Consider the following 24,715-nt stretch of genomic DNA (forward strand, 5'->3'; position numbering starts at 1 on the left):
ACAGAGAACGTATTATTCATAGGAAATGCTATAGAACAGGTAGCAAATTCCTGTTTACATGTAAACTATCAGCTGAGCTTCCTCTCTGGCTGCTGAAAGCGAGATTAAAGTCTAGGGCGCATATAGCTCCTTAGTGACCCGGAAGTTAAATGCTATGAGGGGTGACAGACAATCTAAAAACTTAGTAACAACAAACTTACTGGAAAATCAGCGATCTTTAACCGGGAATACAACAAAATAATTGAGGACATACAATAAAGTGAGCGGAACATTTAAATAATTAGGGCAATTGTTAGTCTCGTAATTCGTGTAAAGTCAGGTAGGAATGTAGAGCATGGAAAGAAAGAATGCAGAAAAATATGAAATTGCTGCTCATTATGTTCTGTCATACGTGAGATACTATCAAAACACGAAGGGATGCCACAAACTTTTCTAACAGAGTTAATAAATCGCTTGACAGCTGGGTAGGGCAAACAATGATTCCTGTTAAATTTCATGGCCAGGTAGGTTACGAAGTAGGAAGATCATAGACTTTACCTTCCACGATCACGCCACTTTGCTATACGAGAATGTAAAGGTTTAGGAGCTCGGAAATCTTTTTTGGAATGAGCAGATTCGTAGATCGAGAGGTCCGAATCGAATCGGGAAAAAATATATATATTTTTTTAATCTTAGGGGACTTAACTGCTAAAGTCATCAGTCCCTAAGCTTACACACTACTTAATCTAAATTATCCTAAGGACAAACTCACACACCCATGCCCGAGGGAGCACTCGAACGTCCGCCGGGACCAGCCGCACAGTCCATGACTGTAGCGCCCTAGACCGCTCAGCTAATCCCACGCGGCAGGAAAAAATAAGTTTATGGTATTACTTGCATAAAAGAAGGGGTCGGTTGACAGGACACATTCCGAGGCATCAAGGAATCATTAATCTGGTAACGGAGAGAATTGTGGGGGGATAAAAACTGTAGAGGGAGACCAAAGCTCGATTACAGTAAGCAGGTTTAAATGGATATTGTTTGCAGTAATTATGCAGAAATGAAGAGACTTGCACAGGATAAATTAGCGTGAAGTGCTTCATCAAACCAGTGTTCGGACTGAAGGCCACAACAACAACAACAACAACACTCCCTTGGAGTACGCTGCTGTTTTCTCTCTATAAAGGAGGACACGTTGTATACTGTTTGCTGGGAACTCTTTAGCCTAATCCAAAAGTTCATTTGATGTTCCGTGAGCTCGTATTTTGTTGGGCTGAGCTGATATTTATACATCACCGCTTTCTTTAAGTTTTCACTGAAATATTTCGTAATTCACGATTTTATTTATTTTTTTCCAACTGAACAGTCTAAATACAGATAGTAACGAACAAATGTGTAGAGCGCTCTCGTATGGCCGTCTTGAAGCCGTATGACGGTTTTCTACCCATCATTAATCGATATGTATGCCAGATGGAAGCACAGATGTAAGGATACGAATCATAAACAGAAGTTATTTATCGTCAAAATTGGGGGAGGGGGGAGAGGGGGAGAAAGTGGAGAGAGTAGAATGGTACTTACCGAGTCCAAAGCACTCTGGGCTCATGGAGAAGTCATCGATGGCCACATCTCCTCGGGGGCTGTACCCGCGTTTCGCCTCGAAACGAAACCGATACCTGTGGACGAAAAGACACGACTTCAAGTATGATATGTGCACCGCAAGTGGTACGTTACTTGCTCACATTAAACCTTAACAGGTTGTTTTTAACCTCTTGTTTGCTTCTTTTGCTGTCCATCGAGTCGTTGTCATGACTCCACTGTTCATTTCCAATAATTTTCCTTTCAGTATTTTGAGTATACATGATATTCATGTAATTTATTTGATTTAAGTACTGGTAGTAAAAAGATAATTATCTTAAACAAATAATTATAACTCTAATTCCTCTAATTTTTTATCAGTTTACGGAATAGCTTAGAATACTGAGAATAGCTTTGGCGATCGGCTGCTATAAACAGCTAAAGAAAAGATTTGCAACAGCACACAACATGCATAGCGCTATTTTTGTATAAATAATCTTTTAACAGGAACAAACCGCTCCCTATAGCAACTTCTGTAATGGAGTAAAATTAAAGCTGCAATCCCATTGTCTACAATCGCGAACGGGACAATGCGGTTTGTGGACATTGTCAACGTGCCTCGAAGAATCATTCCAATCTGAGGTCGTTCTCGTGTTGTCACTATGCGGCAATAAGGGTTGTTATCGTGGGGCTTTGATGGTTGCATAGGCGTACACCACGACGTCATCCAAACATTCATCAGAATTATAAAAAAATGTTTTAACTTAATAAGCAATATCCTTGGTAACATATGTAATGCATCACTGGCACAGAAAGTTTCTACGGACAGGATAAAATAAGCAACTGTTAAGCTTCATTATAAGAAAGGCCATAAAACAGATATAAATAATTATCGTTCAGTTTCCTTACTGACAGTTTTGCCAAACTATTCCGAAAAGTAATGTACGGTACTCAAGAGAAGTCTCCTCAGATTTAAGTAAAAACAATTTACTTAAACTATCACTGTTTGGATTCCAGAAGGGTTACACAATTGAGAATGCTATTTACACATTCACCCGCAAAATACGGTATCACAAATTTGGTATTGACCTGTGTAGGTGATGTACTCTCTTAGAAAAAATTAAGTTCTATGGAATTGATGGTTTCATACTCAACTAGTTTGACTCACACTTAGCAAACAGAATGCAAAAGTTGTACTGAATGATTCAGACAATATTGGGACAAACCACAAAGGGAGTCCACATGGTTAAATTTTGGGTCCATTCCTATTCCCTACATATGTGTGAATGACTTTCCATTTAACATTCAACAAGCAGAACTGGTACATTTTGCAGACGATACTAGTGTTATATTAAATCCTGTTAGAGAGGAAGCAACACATGGACTGAAACTTCCTGGCAGATTAAAACTGTGTGTCGTACCGAGACTCGAACTCGGGACCTTTGCCTTGTGCGGGCAAGTGGTCTACCAACTTGCCCGCGAAAGGCAAAGGTCCTGACTTCGAGTCTCGGTCGTGCACACAATTTTAATCTATCAGGAAGTTTCAAAATCAGTGCACATTCCGCTGCAGCGTGTATATTTCATTCTGGAAACAGAAGGATTGTTAACGATGTTTTACAAAAGTTCTGAAGAAACAGACTATACTAAGTTCTGCACAGCAAATAGAGTCATATCAACAACTGATGTAGCACATGAACAGGAGTTAGTAAACAGGATAGAATGCTCCAAATTTTTATGTGTACATGTAAATAAAAATTTGAACTGGAGGGAAGAGGGAGATCAATTTTCAGCAACAAAAATTTTTGATCATTTGCCCAATACCATAAAATGTCTGTCAGGTAGAAAAGCAAGTTCTAAATCTAACCTAAAATCATTTCTTCTGGACAACTCCTTCTATTCTATGGACGAATGTCTATTTAAATATTGGCAGCTTGTAAAAACACTAGGTTTTCAATGTAGTAGCTAGAATAGGACTAAAAAATATACCTGTAAAATGACTCGTTTCACGTTATTTCGATAAAATTGTCGTTCAAATAATCTATGGAACATGTAACTAGCTGACTAACAACCGCTACTGTGAGACATAAAACACTTAAGAGCTCCCACGTAGTGGTCACACGTGGTCAGCAGCACTAGCTGATGACTCGTACTTGCATATGGCTTGTAGGTTCCCTGAGAACAGTGCGACAGAACTGCGTGCTGCCATTATGGAAGCAACTGGGAGAGCTGTGTTTGCACAGACAGTACTCAAACGCCTCTAGACGATCAAATTGGCCTCTAGAGGTTAATTAAGAACAAAAGTACAGCCCACAAAACTCCAAATTAGGAACTGTGATATATGGAGAAGGTGGAAAGCGAACTCCTGGAACTGAACGTGGGTCAGTGGCGTCGGATCTCTTGAATTATGAGTGCAAGATTTGCCCGACAGTTGATGATCGTTGTAGAACACTGTGGAGGCGGCTAGGTATCAAACAAGCCTCAGGCATGCATTGCCCACTGGCTCAGAAGAGAGATGGTTCAAGTCGTGTCTTGGGGAGGGTCCGCAGCTCGTGGTCGTGCGGTAGCGTTCTCGCTTCCCGCGCCCGGGTTCCCGGGTTCGATTACCGGCGGGGTCAGGGATTTTCTCTACCTCGTGATGACTGGATATTATGTGATGTCCTTAGGTTAGTTAGATTTAAGTAGTTCTAAGTTCTAGGGGACTGATGACCATAGATGTTAAGTCCCATAGTGCTCAGAGCCATTTGAACCATAGCCGTTCTTGGGGCGGTGCAGTGTGCGGATGTCGTACGCCGTTAAGTATCTAATCGCTTTGGGGTTTGGGGGAGGTAATTTGGAAGCTGAACAGTGTCGGAACAGGATCCTTCAACTGACTGTCCAGCCCTGCATTCAACATTTCACCGATAGGTCCCTCTTCCCTCAACCCAGGAAACAATGCGCACATCTCGTAACACCTTCCTCCAGGATGCAGGAATCATCAGTAATGAATGGACTGCCGTGACTCCTGACATGAGCCCGACAGTGCATGTTTCCGTTCAGTCTGAACTTGCAGTGTGTCGTCGCACACTTCACAGAAGTTCTGCTGTGTACCTTGCGGGACTAGCATTTCTGGAGGACGTCAGAATGATTCTCCCTGTACTTCGGTTCTGAGCGTCACTTGGCTCCGTGTACGAAAACACATGGGTTAGGAAATCACTTTGTAGCAACAATTTATCCGCCAATCAGGCAAGTAACTACTTGCCGTGCGTTTCCCATCGATGTGGAATTATAGGGACCAGCAAACGGGACAGAGAGAAGCCAGCTTCCTGACGTCCCCTCTAATTAATATCGAGCGCAAAATTTCTACGTAAGTCTAAAGAGATTAAAAGGGGGAGAAAGAGCGTGTTAGTTATTCGTTCTGCGCCGCCTTTAGAAGTGCCATGTGAGGAACGTACATTGTTAGAGAACACTGGGATGCTTAACTGCAGTTAGGCCAGCCACCTAGCCAGCCGCTAAAGGATTTCTCTTTCCAACTCGCTTTAGACCACGTACAAAGGACGGGCAGTTATCGGTTGTTGTCATGGGAAGACTTCCCTTGGAGTGCCGCAGCCCGAATGGCTTACAGAACCTTCATGAGGACGTGGCCGTGTCTCGTGTGACGAATTGGTGCTACCTACACCGAGGTCTTGACATCCCTTTCTTAATTTAGGGCTGAGGCCGAGAACTGAAATTACAATTACTGTTTAATCCCTCATATCCAGTGATCAGAACCTGTTCTGTAAGATGCACGTACATCATAACTGGAAGAAGTTAGAATCAGAGAGTTCTTATTTATTGAACTTATGCAGTTGTTTTTGCTATATATTAGTGCTTTGCTCACTCCTGTCTACTGAAGTGGGGGGGTGGGGGGTGTAAAATCAAACAACAAACAGAGGTAGACATCGGTTTCAATGAAACGGTCCAGCCACCAATTGGCAGGGACTGTTTCAACGGAGTGCTACTCCTGCAAAGTATGCAGGGCCTGTGAAGTTTGGAAGGTAGGAGCAAGTAAAGCTGTACGGATAGGTTGTGAGCCATGTTTGGATAGTTCAGTCGATGGCCAAAAGTCATAGGTTTGAATTTCAGTCCGGTATACAGTTGTCAGGAAGTTCCAAATCAGCGCTCACTACGCTGCAGAGCGAAATTTCATTTCTCGAACGATGCTAATCAGTCTGAATAATCTGCTGTTCCAGGCACACTGAGGTGACGGAAGTCATGGAATAGTGATATGCACATATACAGATGGCTGTAGTAACGCGTACACAGGGTATAGAAGGGCAGTGCGTAAGCGGAGCTGCCATTTGTATTCAGGTGATTTTCGTATTTAAAAGGTATTCGAAGTGTTTATGGCCGCACGACAGGAATTAACAGACTCTGAATGCGGAATGGTAGATGAAGCTAGACTCATGGGACATTCCGTTTCGGAAATCGTTAGGGAATTCAATATTACGAGCTCAACCTTGTCAAGAGTAAGCCGGAAATACCAAATTTCAGGCATTACTTCTCACAAAGGACAGTACAGTGGCTGACGGCCTTCATTTAACGACCGAGAGCAGCGGCGTTTGCGTACAGTTGTCAGTGCTAACTAATAAGCAGCATTGCGTGAAATAACGGCAGAAATCAGTGTGGGACTTACGACGAACGTATCCGTTAGGCGTTAATGGGCTATGACAGCAGACGACCGACGCGAGTGCCTTTGCTAACAGCGCGGCATCGCCTGCAGCGCCTCTCCTGGGTTCGTGACTATGCCGCTTGGACCCTGGACGTTTGGAAAATCATGGCGTGGTCAGAAGAGTCCCGATTTCAGTTTGTAAGAGCTGACGATAGGGTTCCAGTGTGACTCAGACCCCATGGAGCCATGACTCCCAGTTGCCAACAAGACTCTGTGCAAGCTGGTGGTGGCTCTGTAATGGCGTTTATATGGAATGAAAGAGTCCTCCGGGCCAACTGCACCTATTATTGACTGTAAAAAGTTACGTTCGACTCCTTGGAGACCGTTTGTAGCCATTCATGGCCTTCATGTTCCCAAACAATGATGGAATATTTATGGCTGACAATGCGCCATGTCACGGGGTCACAACTGTTTGTGATTGGTTTGAAGAATATTGTGGGCAATTCGAGCCAGTGATTTGGCCAACCAGATCACCTGACATGAATTCCATCGAACGTTTATGGGACACAATCAAGAGGTCAGTTCGTGCACACAATCGTGCACCGACAACACTTTCGCAATTATGAATGCCTATAGAGGCAATATGACTCAATATTTTAGCAGCGGACTTCCAACGGCTTGTTGCGTCCGTGGTATGTCGAGTTGTTGGACTACGCTGAGCAAAGGGAGGTCCGACACGGTATTAGGGAGTATGACACGGCTTATGCCACCCAGCGGCCAGTCGAGGTGGTACACAGCGTCCGTGTGTTCGTCAAATAGGGACCGTATGCATGTAGTCCTCTGAGTCTGGCTGTTATCTTGGAAGAAAGGAGTTCCTACGGCATATAATCGTCCTGGAGAGGTAGAAGAACAACTGTGCACCGAGAATATAACGTAGCATGTCAGTCTCAATGGAGAGAAGTCTTCCGAAGTAAGAGTGATTTCAGGTGTGCCGCAGGGGAGTGTCGTAGGACCGTTGCTATTCACAATATACATAAATGACCTTGTGGATGACATTGGAAGTTCACTGAGGCTTTTTGCGGATGATGCTCTGATATATCGAGAGGTTTTAACAATGGAAAATTGTACTGAAACGGAGGAGGATCTGCAGCGAATTGACGCATAGTGCAGGGAATGGCAATTGAATCTCAATGTAGACAAGTGTAATGCGCTGCGAATACATAGAAAGAAAGATCCCATATCATTTAGCTACAGTATAGCAGGTCAGCAACTGGACGCAGTTAATTCCATAAATTATCTGGGAGTACGCATTAGGAGTGATTTAAAATGGAATGATCATATAAAGTTGATCGTCGGTAAAGCAGATGCCAGACTGAGATTCATTGGAAGAATCCTAAGGAAATGCAATCCGAAAGCAAAGGAAGTAGCTTACAGTACGTTTGTTCGCCCACTGCTTGAATACTGCTCAGCAGTGTGTGATCCGTACCAGACAGGGTTGATAGAAGAGATAGAGAAGATCCAACGGAGAGCAGCGCGCTTCGTTACAAGATCATTTAGGAATCGCGAAAGCGTTACGGAGATGATAGATAAACTCCAGTGGAAGACTCTGCAGGAGAGACGCTCAGTAGCTCGGTACGGGCTTTTGTTGAAGTTTCGAGATCATACCTTCACCGAGGAGTCAAGCAGTATATTGCTCCCTCCTACGTATATCTCGTGAAGAGACCATGAGGATAAAATCAGAGCGATTAGAGCCCACACAGAGGCATACCGCCAATCCTTCTTTCCACGAACAATACGAGACTGGAATAGAAGGGAGTATCCATAGAGGTACTCAAGGTACCCTCCGCCACACACCGCCAGGTGGCTTGCGGAGTGTGGATGTAGATGTAGACGTAGATGTGGAATGGTGAAATAATGTATCCTGGTTCGTATTCACCGCAATCTGACTGGCTCCTGGTACGAAAGACACACCCAAATATCACGGACCCACCGCTGGTCTGAAGTGCACCCCCCGCACACTGCTGGTTAAACTTCTCCTTGGCCATGCGTCATATAAAAAGAGGCAAAGTCACGACTCGTCCGACCACAAAACACGCCTCCAGTTACTAAACGTGCAGTGTTCAGTCCTACTTCGTGTACTGAAGACAAGCAGCTTCATATGCCGCTGTAAGCAAAGGCCTATCATAGTATCCAACTCCAGAAGTTCAATGTATAATCTCTTCATAGTGTTCACTGGGAAACTGCTTGAGATGCACCTGCATTCACTGATAGCAGTAATTCCTGTCGGGTTTGGAACCGGTTGTCATTGACCACGGGGATACTCGTCGGTGGTGTCTTTCAGTCAGGATCTCTGAACGACCACGCTCCTTACGCATGGTACGAATTCTGCATCTACCGCACTCCAAAGCAATCGGTGTACTCGTTGGAGGATGTGACTAATATTATTTCCATGAAATTAATTCGCAGCTGCGAATATGGACAACCATCACTTGTATAATCGAATGATGAAAATGAAAATTTGTTCCGGACCGGGACACGAACCAGGATTTTCCACTTATCGCTAGCGGTCGCCTTGCCATTTATCTACCCGAACGTCAATCACGACCTGACCCAAACTTCCATATGTCGTCAACCATGTATCTACAACCTGTAATCGTACATCCACTATGTATATTTCAGTAAAGGGGAGATATTTTTACGTGAAAGTCGCCTGCCCGATATCGGCAGATAAATATGATACTGCAGTGCCTGTTTTACTCCAACTTACGATGCAATGCGCGTCCAAAGGAACACTGCATCGTAATTTGGTATAACACCGGCACTTTAGTATCGTATTTATCCTCCGACACCGGTCAAGTGACTTTCACGTAAAAATATCTCCCCTGTACGGGAATATAGATAATGAATGTAAGAGAGCAGGTTGAAGAATTAATGTTTGACGACATATGGAAGTTCGTGTGTCTGCGAGTCGTGTTCGGGTAGCCTAATCCTAAGGTGACCACTCGCAACAGGTGGGAAATCCGGGTTCGAGTCCCGATCGTGCACAAATTTCATTGTCGTTATTCGCAACTGCCAATTAATTTCGTGTAGGCCATAAACGCTGTTGTAGCTGCAGTGCCTGTTCCTTCGGACATGCATACATGTCTGAAGGAACATTTCGCCGTAATTTGGAAAACATAGCCATTACAATATCGTATTGCAGTACCATTATTTCTGGTGAGCTTAGTGTCGTCAGCAGGCGTTGCTTTGGTCCACACTTTTTCAATTAGGCGGATGAGGTTACCTGGCGTGATCTCCCGGCCAACTTTATTTTTCCTTATCCCCGGATTTCTGAATGTGGGAGGGCTATTTTCTTTTCAAGGTGCATTGGTCGCGAAATCGATATGGAACCCACAGTGAGAACCAAAAATGTTTTCAGAATGATATTTTCACTCTGCAGCGGAGTGTGCACTGATATGAAACTTCCTGGCAGATTAAAACTGTGTGCCGGACCGAGACTCGAACTCGGGACCTTTGCCTTTCGCGGGCATTCTGTAAACATCCCCCAGGCTGTGGCGAAGCCATGTCTCCGCAATACCCTTTCTTTCAGGGGTGCTAGTTCTGCAAGGTTCGCAGAAGAGCTTCTTTAAAGTTTGGAAGGTGGGAGACGAGGTACTGGCAGAAGTAAAGCTGTGAGGAGGGGGCGTAAGTCGTGCTTGGGTAGCTCAGTTGGTAGAGCACTTGCCCGCGAAAGGCAAAGGTCCCGAGTTTGAGTGTCGGTCCAGCACACAGTTTTAATCTACCAGGAAGTTTCATATCAGCGCACACTCCGCTGCAGAGTGAAAATCTCATTCTGGAAACATCCCCCAGGCTGTGGCTAAGCCATGTCTCCGCAATATCCTTTCTTCCAGGAGTGCTAGGTCTACAAGGTTCGCAGGAGAGCTTCTGTTAAGTTTGGCAGGTAGTAGACGAGGTACTGGCGGAAGTGAAGCTGTGAGGACGAAGCGTGAGTCGTGCTTGGGTAGATCAATTGGTAATAATTAGAAAAAAAAAATAGGTTGGTAGAGCACTTGCCCGCGAAAAGCAAAGGTCCCGAGTTCGAGTCTCGGTCCTGCACACAGTTTTAATCTGCCAGGAAGTTTCAAAAATGTTTTATTTGCAACATTTAGCTACGCCTTCCAGCCACTTCTTTCTATAGTCGCCGCTTTAATTTAGACATTTGTCATAACATTTCCAATACCCTTGTTATAAAAAGCCACAGCTTGTGCTTTTTCTGTGCCAAAATTGTGTCATTATGGCCAACGCTTCATATGAACAAAGAGGTGAAAACGAGAGGGAGCGAAAAGTCCGGGTGTATCGAGAGTGATCACTTCCCATCAAAAATGCTGTAGGAACGTCTTTGTTGGAGCTGCAGTGTGCAGCCGAGAATTGTCATGAAGAAGGACAATGCCCGATGACCTTCGCTTTTTCTGAACTGCTTTTCGTAGACGATTTTCTCGAATCACATGATTCATTCGTTGAACAAGACCATCGGTTGACACTCTCTTCCTTTCCTGACCTCCTGTATCATGAACGTCTGTAGGTCCTGCTTCAAAGTTCCTGCACCACTGCCGCACTTTGCTGTCACTTATGAAAGTTACATTATGTGGGCTGCATGGAAATCAGGCGGAACCTCTCAACATACACAAATCGAATGACAACAAGCACTTCTCACTTGGCGACAGAATCCATTGATGTGTGCTCACTGTGCGCTTAGAACTGACAGTCTGAAGTGACGCTATTGGCGGGCATACCAGAGACACTGGGCAACACTCTCACGCAAAGCGTCTTGTGGTTTTAATTTCGCGACCTGTCGGACCTTGGAAAAAAAGTCTCGTAGTTTTCTCGCACTCTGCGCATCTGTATCTACATCTACATCTACATACATACTCCGCAATCCACCATAGGGTGCGTGGCGGAGGGTACCTCGTACCACAACTAGCATCTTCTCTCCCTGTTCCACTCCCAAACAGAACGAGGGAAAAATGACTGCCTATATGCCTCTATACGAGCCCTAAGCTCTCTTATCTTATCTTTACGATCTTCCCGCGAAATGTAAGTTGGCGTCAGTAAAATTGTACTGTATTCAGCCTCAAATGCTGGTTCTCTAAATTTCCTCAGTGGCGATTCACGAAAAGAACGCCTCCTTTCCTCTAGAGACTCCCACCCGAGTTCCTGAAGCATTTCCGTAACACTCGCATGATGATCAAACCTACCAGTAACAAATCTAGCAGCCTGCCTCTGAATTGCTTCTACGTCCTCCCTCAATCCGACCTGAAAGGGATCCCAAACGCTCGAGCAGTACTCAAGAATGGGTCGTATTAGTGTTTTATAAGCGGTCTCCTTTACAGATGAACCACATCTTCCCAAAATTCTACCAATGAACCGAAGACGACTATCCGCCTTCCCTACAACTGCCATTACATGCTTGTCCCACTTCATATCGCTCTGCAATGTTACGCCCAAATATTTAATCCACGTGACTATGTCAAGCGCTACACTACTAATGGAGTATTCACACATTAAAGGATTCTTTTTCCTATTCATCTGCATTAATTTACATTTATCTATATTCAGAGTTAGCTGCCATTCTTTACACCAATCACAAATCCTGTCCAAGTCATCTTGTATCCTCCTACAGTCACTCAACGACGACACCTTCCTGTACACCACAGCATCATCTGCAAACAGCCGCACATTGCTATCCACCCTATCCAAAAGATCATTTATGTAGATAGAAAACAACAGCGGCCCTGCCTCATTTCCCTGGGGCACTCCAGATGATACCCTCACCTCCGATGAACACTCACCATCGAGGACAACGTACTGGGTTCTATTACTTAAGAAGTCTTCCAGCCACTCACATACTTGAGAACCAATCCCATATGCTCATACCTTAGTTAGGAGTCTGCATCCAAATGAAACGTGCTCTTCTCGCCTCAGATACAGGCTAATCACAGCAGTTGCTACGAAATGAACACTTTTTATGTGCGAGAGTGCATGCTGGAGGCTGACCTCTCCGTGATGTTTGGCAGCTGCGCGACAATGCGCCACCACTGGTCGCCGTGGTCGCCGAACGTGCGCGACAGGATGCGCGCGCTCTGCTTCTTGTCCATCTCGGTCGCGTACAGCTCCAGAGAACCGCTGTGCGGCCCGAACTGGTGGAAGTGGAAACGCACCTGAAAAAAGGCACAGAATACAGCAATGATTCACCACAAGACCTGGCTTTCTCTCCACGAAAACCCTACTAAAATGTTTTACAGGGCTAGCCGGAAAGTAAGAATGGAAGATCAATAGCGCAGCTCTTGGATTGCCCCCTACTGTTCAACCTGTACATCGAAGAAACAGTTACAGAAATAAAAGAAAGGTTCTACAGTGGGATTAACATTGAGGATGAAAGACTGTCGATGTTAAGATTCGCTTTGACATTACTTTTCTCTGTGAGGAAGTATTATAGCGCACGACACTTCCTGGTAGATTGAAACTGTGAGCCGGACCGAAACTCGAACTCGGGAACTTTCCCTTTCGAGGAAAGTGCTCTACCCACTGAGCTACCCAAGCACGACTCACTGTCCGTCCTCATAGCTTAAATTCCGCCAATACCACATGTCTCCGCAGTATTCTTTCTTCCAGTGGGGCTAGTTCTGCAAATTTCGCAGGAGAACTTCTGTGAAGTTTGAAACATAGATGAGGCATTGGTGAAATTATAACTATGAGGATCGTGAGTCGTGCCTGGGTAGCTCAGTGGGTAGAGCAGCTGCCCGCGAAAGTCAAAGGTCCCGAGCTCGAGTTTTGGCCTGGCATACAGATGTAAGCTGCCAGGATTTTCATATCAACGCACCCTCAATTGCAGAGTGAAAAATTTGTTCCGCTAATTCTCTTTTATCTTGTCTATCGTTATAAATCTTCATCCTTTCAACAGGGTTTTCGATTTTGGAAATAAAGAGTCCACGGGGGCCAGGTCTGGAGATTACGGAGAATGAGGCAGTGCAGTGATTTCGTATTTTGTGCAATAGTCACGCACTAAAAGGGTGAATGTGCGTGTGAGTTATCGTGATGATAGAGCATGTATTGTCTCGCCACATTTCAGGCCATTCTCTTCTTACATTTTCTCACAGGCGTCGCGACACGTCCCGATAGAGTCAAAGAAAACTATCCGCATGGCTTTGACATTTGACCTGACCTGGCGAGCTTTTTTCGGACTTGTATAATCTTTCCCGATCCATTGTGAAGCCTAAAACTTGATTTCAACACCATAGCCGTAGATCGACGTCTCATAACCAGTTATGATTCTCTTAAGGAACTTCTCGTTCTCATTTACGCGGTCCAAAAGCTGTTCACAGATTGCGAGACGAAGGTCTTTCTCCTCTTGACTCACGAGCGGTGGGACGAACTTGGCGGCAACACGATGCATTCCAAAATGCTGTCTCAGGATTGCATGACATGATTCAACTGAAATGTTACATTCTTCTGCAATCTCTCGGACAATCAGTCTTCGACTGGCACGCACAATTTCGTTGACATTCCTGACATGACGCGTCGTCCTGAACGAGGGTCGTTGGTTGGTTGGTTTGGGGAAGGAGACCAGACAGCGTGGTCATCGGTCTCATCGGATTAGGGAAGGATGGGGAAGGAAGTCGGCCGTGCCCTTTCAGAGGAACCATCCCGGCATTTGCCTGGAGTGATTTAGGGAAATCACGGAAAACCTAAATCAGGATGGCCGGACGCGGGATTGAACCGTCGTCCTCCCGAATGCGAGTCCAGTGTCTAACCACTGCGCCACCTCGCTCGGTACGAGGGTCGTCTTTAACTTCCATCCGACCATTTTTCAACCGCGTTAACCACTCGTAACACCGAGTGCGGCTTAACCACTCATCTCCATAGGCTTCCTGCATCATTTGGTGTTCTTCTGCAAAGGTTTTCTTGACCTTCTCGCAAATCTTAATGCAGACGCGTTTCTCCTCTAACTCTGCGATCTCGAAATTCGCAAACTGTGCGACCCAACGTTCTACTAAATACAGAATTGAACAACAACTAACAGACATACAACAATGAAACTTCCGGTAGTTACACATTAAACACAGACGCGTGCAGGAATGACAACTGCTTTTCGCTCCAACATACCATTGGCGCGAAATTACGAGTGTTCCAGAATTTTTTGAACAGACTTCGTGCACCCAACCAGGCCTGGTAACGTCACTAAACACGAACAACACTAATGCACTCTGGTGGTTGTTCTACATGTCAAAGAGAATTGCAACTCTAGTCATTTACTTTCCCCGTCGATGGTACGTATGTATACGATGTTACGTTCACATCCGACCTTGTCTTCTGGGTGCTTCACTTTTTTTGCCAGGCAATGTATCTAAATTTGAACCTTGTAGTGAACGAAATGAAGTTTTTTTTTGATACTAAAGAATCCTTTAGGTGTGTTTAAAGGTCTTGCAAATAAATCAAACATAGTAAAAGCTGGCATATCCCGGACTGTATCATGGCAGATATACAGAGATTAAAATGAAAGAATTCTGCTATCTTGGAAACAAGCAACGTATGGCGGTCGGAGCAAGGAGGAGATAAGAAACAGACTAACTCCGGCAGGGAGAATGTTGTTTGCTAAAAGAAGTCTACTAACATCAAACACATGCTTTTCTTTGAGGAAGACATTTCTGATAGCGTACTTCTTGAACACAGCATTATATAGCTGAGGGTGGAACAGAAGAGACTCGAAGTGTTTAAGATGTGGAGTTTCAAAAGAATGCTGACAGTTGAGTTATTAGATAAGAAATAAACAATATTTCAGGAAAGAATAAAGAATATGTGGAAAACAATGACTAGGTGAACGGATGGGATGACAGAACATATGTTAAGAGACATCAGGGAATAACATATCCGGTACTACAACGGGTTGTATATGACAAGGCAAAAGCTGTAGGGGGAAACAGATATTGTAATATGTCCCACAAATAATTCAGGACGCTGGGTGTAGGAGGACGCTGAATTGACGAGGCTGGCATAGGAGAGAAAATCGCAGGAAGGGGCATGAAACCAGTTGGAAGTCTGATGACTCAGAAGAATGCGGGAAGTAATCTTTATCAGTTTACAGATAAAAATACTGCAATATTATTGCCAGTTTATTAGTAAATTCGTACAGTTAAATCTTTATATTACTTTTCTACGTAATCGACATTCAGATTTCAGCATTTACCTCTCTTAACTCTTTGTTGCCTGTTGTTACTTCTAAGTACCACCTGTTTCGATCCTTGTTTATTCTGATTGCACACATATTTTCCACATCCTGAGCTGATGGTACGTTCAAGTACAAGCTTATGTTGAATTCGAAACATCTTACTTCCTTCTAGACATCATTTGCAAGTAAAGCAGTTCGTTTGTGTAACATTTGGTGAGAGCTGAAGTTTTGCTTTGGAGAAATCGTATTTGTTTTGTTTACTGTCATACAAATGTTAGTAATTTTTGTGTTTCCAGCATAGATGTGATGAAGGTCAGGCCCTATATTCTTCTCGTGCATCGCCGGCCTTAGTGGCCGAGCGGTTCTAGGCACTTCAGTCTGGACCGCGCGACCGCTACGGTCGCAGGTTCGAATCCTGCCTCGGCATGGATGTTTTTGATGTCCTTAGGTTAGTTAGGTTTAAGTAGTTCTAAGTTCTAGGGGACTGATGACCTCAGCTGTTAAGTCCCATAGTGCTCAGCGCCATTCGAACCATTTTTGAAATTTCTCGTGCAGCTCTTTTGTTAAATCTGTAGTGTTTATTTACTAAATAAGCCAGAAAACGTGTGGTACTTTAAAGTACCGTCTGGCTGAATAGGCATTTTTCGTGTATTGTCACACAAGTGCGGTTTGTCGCTTTCTTTGATATTTTTCAGTGTATTTTACTAGCTTTATCGGTTTAGCTGCACAATGTGCAGGCTCCTTTTAGTCTTAACGCGGTTCTTATTATTGTAAATGTTGTTTGATAGAGATGTACGATTTTTTGGGCATTGGCAATACTAACAGTTGACGGAATTGTTGCAGCTCTTTTGACAGATTGTTCCAGATGATAATGATGTTACGGAAGTAGGGGGTGATGAAGACAATGAGACTGACGCAAATTATGCTAATAATCCTATAGGCATATGTTTCGACGAAATTTTAGAAGAAGCTTTAGATTTTGATGCAATTTTAGAAACATTTTTGACTGAATGTGCACCAGTAGAACTCGAAATCGGTTTACCTGAAACTGTAGAGAAACATGAAAAACAGGAATCAATGACGGTTTACATGAAAACCCTCTCAAAAGCAGAAATACAGACTAAAATTGACAGAAGGTGGAGGAAAAGTTACTTTATTCAATGGAAGAAACTCGGTGAAACAACACAAAGCAATGAAGTCTGTACCATGCGGTTACAAACTATGGCGCATTACAGAACTGAAAGGTTTCGTTCTTGCCTTTGATTTTTATCAAGGAAGATATGAAGATTTGGAGACGGAATTTGAAAATTGTGTGTTAGGATATTTTTAAGTTTTTTTAAACCAGTTTTGCGGCAAAAACAGTATACAGAGTTTTTTTATAACCTTTTGGCAAAAGTAGAGAACATTTTCGTTTGTGGCATAATGAGAAGAAATAGGAAAAGTTTCCCATCAGGTCTTTCACCTTCTAAGAAAACGAAATGAGGTGACTTTCCTTATGGGATTTCATTCCCTGGGATTGGGGTTCTTTGTTGAATGAAGGCAAAATTGTGTCTCTGCCTTCCAATGATCATGGAATAAATGTAATATAAGTCTCCAGAAAGCAGAAAGACAGCATTAAAATCAACATTGAGTGCTCTTCTGTAGTTAAGGCCTGTAGTTGTAATATCGGATTTGTGAACCATGCTGACAGGATCTGGGCTGGGAAGAAGATACAAATAGTATCTGTAATTACTTATCAATTGTACTGAGGGCTGTACAGGATGATTCCACTTCTGGAGTACAGGAGAAATGTTGCTCATGGACTGATGGGACAGATGAATACGAAGCATGTCAACCCCAGAACTGCAAGCAAAGTTCTCACAGAAAATAATACATGCAACAAATGGAATAAATTAGTCCCGAAGGATGTACAGTTAAAAGTTCATTCTGGACCAAATTCAAAATGTTTAGTTTCTGGAGTACTCATCCACTCTAACGAAAATTTCAAGAGATGGTGGTTAACTCCATTTAATAACTGTATAGTTACCTTTCTAATGTTCACTGACTTGTAGCCTAGTATTCTAACACATTTGGATTCGTTAATCAGTGTAAGTGCTGTACTGTGAAATGTTGGTCGGCAAGCCACTGGAGGGGCCAGACGGTACTCAAAAGTACCATTTCCGTAAAATGGATAAAAGAAATTAAATATCCGAAAGAAATTCAGTGTTGTTTCACTTACTATTTAATTTTGTGATCTATAAAACTGGAAAATTTATGTCTTTTCGATAGTTCAGGCAGCGAAGGGTTAACATGTTGATAATTTCTCTGCATAAAATTCGGTCACTCGAAATTGCAGCCAGTTCGTGACAGCAGCTTGAAGTTCTTCGATGGAACAAAAGACACCTACTCATATGCACAAGAGGGCGGAAACCACTCTGAACTAAGTTTGGGCTGTAGCACAGGTGTTGAAAAATGTCTAATTTGAACTGAATGTAAAAGACTTTTGCGTACGTACTAGGAAAGACGTGGCTGAGTATCGTTGTACAAAAATACCATATCGGTAAAGCAAGTGATCCCGTTGCTGTTTTGAATAGTTCTTCTCAGTTTTTATAATGTCCCATAGCTGGCTTTTTGTATGTGGAAATTTTCTTGGAAAGGGAGGAGGTATCTGTCGTTACTGATTTTTATGATATTAATATCGTTTTCTATATTGCCTGGTCTATAGTGTTCTTCTTTTAGATGATCCACAAATGTTGAATGATTTGTACCATATTTGAATGCTCTGATGTGTTCTTTATATCTTGTGCCAAATGTCCTGCCAGTCATTCCAAAGCATATCTTCTTACATTCTCTGCAGCTGAGCTAATAGATACCACATTGTTGGTATCTGTCTGGTTTTGATTTTAGTTTTGGGATGTGCTTTTGTATGGAATTGTTTGTTTTGTAAGCAATGTTTATGCCTTGTTTTTTGAATATGTTTCCCATTTTATGAGTGAATTTGCTGTGGTAGGTCATTGTATGCCATTTTTTTTTTGTTGTAGTGCAAGTTGTACGAGTTAGTGTGGTTTGGTTAGTTTTTCCATTATTTGTCTCTTTATTTTTTGTTTAGTTTGTCTACCACTGTTTCTTTGTGTCCATTTTTAATGCTATTTGTTTTATAATGGCTAACTCTTTTTTGGTAATTAGAATTATTTAGGGGGATCCTGTCAAGCCTGTTTAACATGTATCTGACTGCTGCTTGTTTGTGGTTCTGTGAGTGGTTTGAAGTTGCATTTAAGATAATGTCACTTGTTGTGGGTTTTCTGTATATGTCAAATGTGTGTAGGAGCTGCTCTGAAATTTACTATTGGACAGAGTGGATAATTTTCTTTATGGAGCTACACACCAACTAGCAAAACAAAGGCAGTCACAGCTCACCCAATGTCATAAACTAGAAAATGATAGAATAATCAGAAATACCTCTCAACTGGTAGAACATGTGTTAGACACTAAAATCCTTGAGACAGCAACATTGCTCTTCTTTGATGTAGAAAGTATGTACAGTTGCATCCCTGTTAATGAAACCATAAAAATTATTGAAGAAAACCTGAAAACACACAACCAGCTACCTCACGAACACACAGATGAAACTATAAAATTATTACAGTTAATAACACAACAAAATTATTTTAAATTCAATCAAGAATACTATATACAAAAAGAAGGTTTACCCATGGGTTCACCTATCTCAGGAACATTAACCAGCATTTTCATGAATCATATAGAAGAATTAATATTTGAAGACATGATAACAATGAAAACCTACGTCATCTACTAGTACAGATACACAGGTGACATAATATACATATTAGATGAACCTAAAAACAGAATACAGCAACTACACAAAACCATAAATACTGTACACAAAAACATAAAGTTCACAATAAAAGAAGAACAAGAAAACACACTCAACTTTTTAGACATAGCCATAAGAAAAGACAATAATAAACACACATTTGATATATACAGAAAACCCACAACAAGTGACATTATCTTAAATGCAAATTTCAAACCACCCACAGAACCATAAAACAAGCAGCAATCAGATACATGTTAAACAGGTTTGACAGGATCCCCCTAAATAATTCTAATTACCTGAAAGAGTTGGCCATTATAAAACAAATAGCATTAAAAATGGACACAAAGAAACAATGGTAGACAAACTAAACAAAAAATAAAGAGACAAATAATGAAAAAACTAACCAAACCACACTAACTTGTACAACATGCACTACAACAAAAAATGGCATACAATGACCTACCACAGCAAATTCACTCATAAAATAGGAAACATACTCAGAAAACAAGGCGTATACATTGCTTACAAAAAAAAATTTCCATATAAAAGCGCATCCCAAAACTGAAATCAAAACCAGATAGATATCAACAATGTGGTATCTGTCAGTTCAGCTGCAGAGTTTGTGAGAAGATATACATTGGAATGACTGGCAGGACATTTGACACACGATATAGAGAACACATCAGAGCATTCAAATATGGTACAAATCATTCAACATTTGTGGATCATCTAAAAGAAGAACACAATAGACCAAGCAATATTGAAAACGAAATGAATATCACAAAAATCAGTAAAGACAGCCACGTCCTCCCTTTCCAAGAAAATTTCCACGTTCAAAAAGCATTAACACAAAATAAACAGTTGCTCAATGACCAGATAAATATTGGAAACCAGACTCTATATAGAATAATTGATGAAATTACATGAAAAAGGAAAGAACCTTTTCCATTCTTCACCCCATCCCTCTCTTCCACCCCCACCCCCCACCCCTCACAAACTCACAGTTTCATTTCACATTTCGCTCCTCACCTTCTTCTCTAACTCACACTCCATCATACTATATACTTATGTCCACTCATCATAGTTTCCTCCTCCCCTAAAAAAAAAAATAAAATAAAATAAAAGTAAAAGTAAAAATTTAAAAAAATAATATAGTATAAAAAATTTCTTCATCGCTACTCTTACACAGTACATAAATACACAGAAACATAATTAAATAGAATTACACACAAACAACAATCCAATTTTAAAAAAATGTTGTAAGTCTAAAACAAAGTAGCGAAAGTTTATGTTGGCAACACTACAAAACACAAACAACAACACGTACTTGAAGAAAAAAAAGAAACAGAGTACAGTGGTGTGCATAAAAGTGTGGTGTGAGAAATGTATAGTGCTGTAGAACATCTAAAAAGTAGACGAAAATTATCAGTGTCAAAAACAGACAAACGTGGATGTGCTAGCAGACCGCATTTCCCGATGTAAGCGAGAAATCAGCCGAAAATCACCGTAAGTACTATTCAACCTCTTCTTAATGAACTGTTTTTTTTATCTAAAAAGCAAATCAAAATGTAAATAACTTAGTTACAGACCACTGATGATGCTTTACCTCAATAAAGCGAAACGCGTCTTGTGAAAAAATCACGCAGTTTTGTAGTTGCAAAGAGAGACCAAAAATACCCTCAAGAATTATAAAGCAACTACCGACACTATGTCCACACAAATGAAGAATTTGACTATCAACTTGAATATACGTGGGTTGGAACTTTAATAGTGGCAACTATGCATTTACAACTTATACAAAATAGATACATGTATGTGTGGTGTGTGTTCGTTCGGACGGTCCTAAAGTATAGACTATGCATAAGAAAGGTGAGGATGGCCAATGATCTCTTCAATATGAATGCACACCAGACCCGAACTCCTATGGGAATCCGCGAAATGTCGCAAGTAATGAGGATAATGGGCAACAGGCACTGCATTAGTAGTGTGTGGAAAAGTAGAGAATTTGTGTCTTACGGTAGAAGTGCTAGAGTAGTCCGTGCATTACAATGATCACTGTGTTCGGATGGCTTAGTGGTCAGAGCATCTGCCTAATAAGCAGGAGACTCGGGTTGGGCACAAATTTTGAGCTTTCCCCATTGATTTAAATCAATGCACACACTCGTAGCCAATGTCGTTATTCGATTTTGTCTTAATTCATACTGCCTGCTGGATCAAAATGGAAAAATTAAAGTGGCATGGCCAAATAGTGGTAGATCTGATTTTTGTTTCTTTTATTTTTGGAGTTTAAACTTAGTTAGATGAGAAGATAACAAAAGTGGCTAACGAGTAAGAAAAAAGTGATCATAGCATCAGCCTAGTAAGCAGGAGATCCGTATTCGAATCCCAATCCTGGACAAATTTTCAACTTTCTCGATTGATGTAAATCAATGCCCACTCGCAGCCAATGTTTGTAATTCCTTTGCGTCTATTTTGAGACACATGTTTCACAGTTTTACTGTCCTTCAAAGTAATCACCAGCATTTCTAAATACCTCGCCAGCTCTGTGGAAATCGTACGACACTGTTAGCAGTACCATTTGTGCTGATAGTGCGAGCGGAGTTGTCTGTTGCCCAACGAATCTCTGTCACAGTTCTGAAGCGAATTCCACAAAGTGCTTCCTACAATTTAGGAATCAAGTTGAAGTCACACGGGCTTAAGTTCGGGGAGGGTGATGAGTGGTACAACACTTCCCAGCCCCATCGGAAGAACAAATCAGTCACAGCTTGTGTCATATGCGTCTGAGCGTTGTCCTGCAAAATGATGAGCTCCTCGTGCAGAAAGTATCGCCGCTGCTGTCTCTAAGATGTTCGTTTTTGGAACGCAGCCCGCGACCAGCCGAGAGAAAGAAGCGGCGATACTTTCTGCAGGACTCGGCCAACATTTTGCAGGACAACGCTCAGCTGCATACGACACAAGTTGTGACTGATTTGTTCGACCGATGAGGCTGAGAAGTGCTGTACTACCCGTCACAATCCCCGGACTTAAGCTCTTGTGACTTGAACTTGATTCCTAAATTGAAGGAAGCACTTCACGGCATTCGCTTCAGGACTGTTACACAGATTCGTCGGCCAACAGACCGCTTCACTCGCACTGTCTGCACAACTGGCACTACTAACGGTGTCCTACGACTTCCACACCACTGGCATCGGGTTACAAACAATGATAGTGAGTACCCTGAAGGACAGTAAGACTTTGAAACATGTACCTATTGTGCATACATTGTAAATAAATAGTTGCGACTAATAAAGATCCAACTCCCGTGGTTTGATGCAACGACCATGTCGTCTTTCAATCTTTGAGGCCACTGTATTGCTACTGACAGGAATGTTTTCAAACGGAAACTGTACTATCCCAGCTCTGAGAGGAGTTTTAGCAGCGAGTAGGCATGTCAGCACACATCGGCGCTACAGCCCGAACTACTAGCATGAACCCTCTTACCTTCTGTTGGCTGATGTTCGTTGCAAGGACTTTCTACTCGTGTTGGTCATGCTCACTCACGCGGGACGTCAACCCAGTCACAGTGGACTTCCCGTGGTGCGACCACAGAAGTAGCCCTCCCGTACAGTCGCTTACCTTACATGTACCGAAGTAGGGTGAGGTAGGGTTGGCGTGGTACGGCGGCGGCGGATAGAAGATGGCGCTCTCCAACACCGCCGCGTCCGCGAACTGCTTCGCGTTCGACATGTTGGCGTACATGTAGTGACCTGCGAGCAGAAAACAGCACACTGTGTCCAAAAACTGATGTTTTTATTGAGTTCGCTTAGCATATCAAGATGCCCTGCGTAATTGCTTTTACTGTTATTGAAATTTGGCACACAAACCTTACTGTTATACTATTTGGTCATTAGCTGCTGCAGACTACAATTATTGCGTTTAAAATTACTGTAGTATGAGTTACATATCATTTTTACGGACAAGTCTCCATAACAAACATATTTCGTTGAATCAGTTAGAATGTTGAATATACCTTAACAAACCCTAAAACACAGATCATTTGTAACACATACTGGAACAGTAAAGAATATCATCTCCCAAAGTGTTGCACATTATTCACCTGACAGACAACATTAATAGCAACCACAGACTTTTCGCAAACGATGGAGTCATCTACAGTATAATCAATTCCTGTCCGAAAAGTCAGCAGAAATATTCATTCAGATCTTTGTGAGATCAGATCTCCGTAAGATTTAAAAGTCGTGCAAAGTTTCACAGCTTACCTTAAATGTACAGAAATAGGCATACAGTTCTACTCTAGGTACATAGATGATACTTTGATTATATACAATGGAATTAATGAAGCTGTTAACCAACTCTTTGAAATATTTAATAATCTTCATGAGAAAATTAGTTTTACTTGCGAGTTACAAAATGAAAAATGAGAACTAAATTATTTGGATCTAAATTTGCCCATAGTAGATGATAAAATAACTTTTGATACTTTCCGTAAGACAATGAATACCGATCAGATCGTGCCTTTGGATTCAACACATCCTCAGTCCCACAAGAAAGCTTTTCATTCAGCTACTCACCGTGCTATAGTCACACAACTATCACCAGTTAAACTAAAGTAAGAAATAATTTAATGAGAAGAGCAGCATTTAATAACGGTTATGAACAGTCATTAGTGGCAAAAATCTTCGAAGCGAAAAACAATGTATTTCAATATCTTACTTAGGAAAAGTATCGTATAGTATTCAGCGTCTGTTAGTAAAAAAGTGTGGTTGCAAGGTTGTTTTCTTCGCAAATAGTAGTTTACAAAAAATTTCAATCCATAATTTAAAAACGTCAAATGACCTTTTACATAAGCCAGTAGTTTACAGAATTACTTGCAATACTTGCCCGGTGTTTTATATCGGACAAACCGGTAGGGCTTTTAACATAAGGAACACTTTGATAGAGAAGAAAGATACTAATGTTCATAATTCTGTTTTTCACTGAGCATTTATTAATATCGGAACACAATCCAAAAGGAGAAGATGAAATGACGATTCTACGAAGAGAGAATAAAGGGTGGAAACTTTATATCTTACGATTAGAAGAACTTGAAATCTTCAGACATATGGTCAGTAACGATGGTTTCATCTTAAACTAACTGCTATCATTACGAAACAAAAGCTTCTTTAACGCTTTTAAGCCGTTTCTCGCAACTTTATGATGCTTTGGTTCATGCTCTGCTCGCTACCTTTCCTTTAGGGACTCTGTACTTCCTTACTGGTTGTACGCCAGACGCCACTGTATACCATATCCTGTTTTGAAGAATTTATGTAAATCATATTTCCCCCTTGTTGATTGTTGTAACATCTCGATATAAAATTCTGGTTCAGCACACTCTTCATTCTCAACATGTATTAGTAATTAATCGTTTTATTCATTTTTACATCAATCTGTCGTAGTCATTTTTATAAAAACTTATTCCTTTTGTATACCTTTGTACGTTCTGTTTTTATATCACATACAGTTTACTTTGTTT

The 24,715-nt window shown here is 41.8% G+C and overlaps 1 protein-coding gene across 3 annotated transcripts in view; it reads right to left on the bottom strand.

Moving 5' to 3' along the window:
- Nucleotides 1-24,715, bottom strand: part of LOC124607668 (leukocyte tyrosine kinase receptor) — a 915,076-nt gene that overhangs the window by 437,384 nt on the left and 452,977 nt on the right. For all 3 annotated transcript variants that reach the window (XM_047139925.1, XM_047139923.1, XM_047139924.1), the window contains exons 6-8: nucleotides 22,819-22,949; nucleotides 12,215-12,378; nucleotides 1,558-1,652 (exon numbers count right to left, since the gene is read on the bottom strand). In XM_047139925.1, the coding sequence (XP_046995881.1) occupies nucleotides 1,558-1,652; nucleotides 12,215-12,378; nucleotides 22,819-22,949 (390 nt within the window). The remainder of the gene's footprint in view (nucleotides 1-1,557; nucleotides 1,653-12,214; nucleotides 12,379-22,818; nucleotides 22,950-24,715) is intronic.

Source organism: Schistocerca americana, chromosome 1, assembly GCF_021461395.2.
Source record: "Schistocerca americana isolate TAMUIC-IGC-003095 chromosome 1, iqSchAmer2.1, whole genome shotgun sequence".
NCBI classification, from domain to species: domain Eukaryota; kingdom Metazoa; phylum Arthropoda; class Insecta; order Orthoptera; family Acrididae; genus Schistocerca; species Schistocerca americana.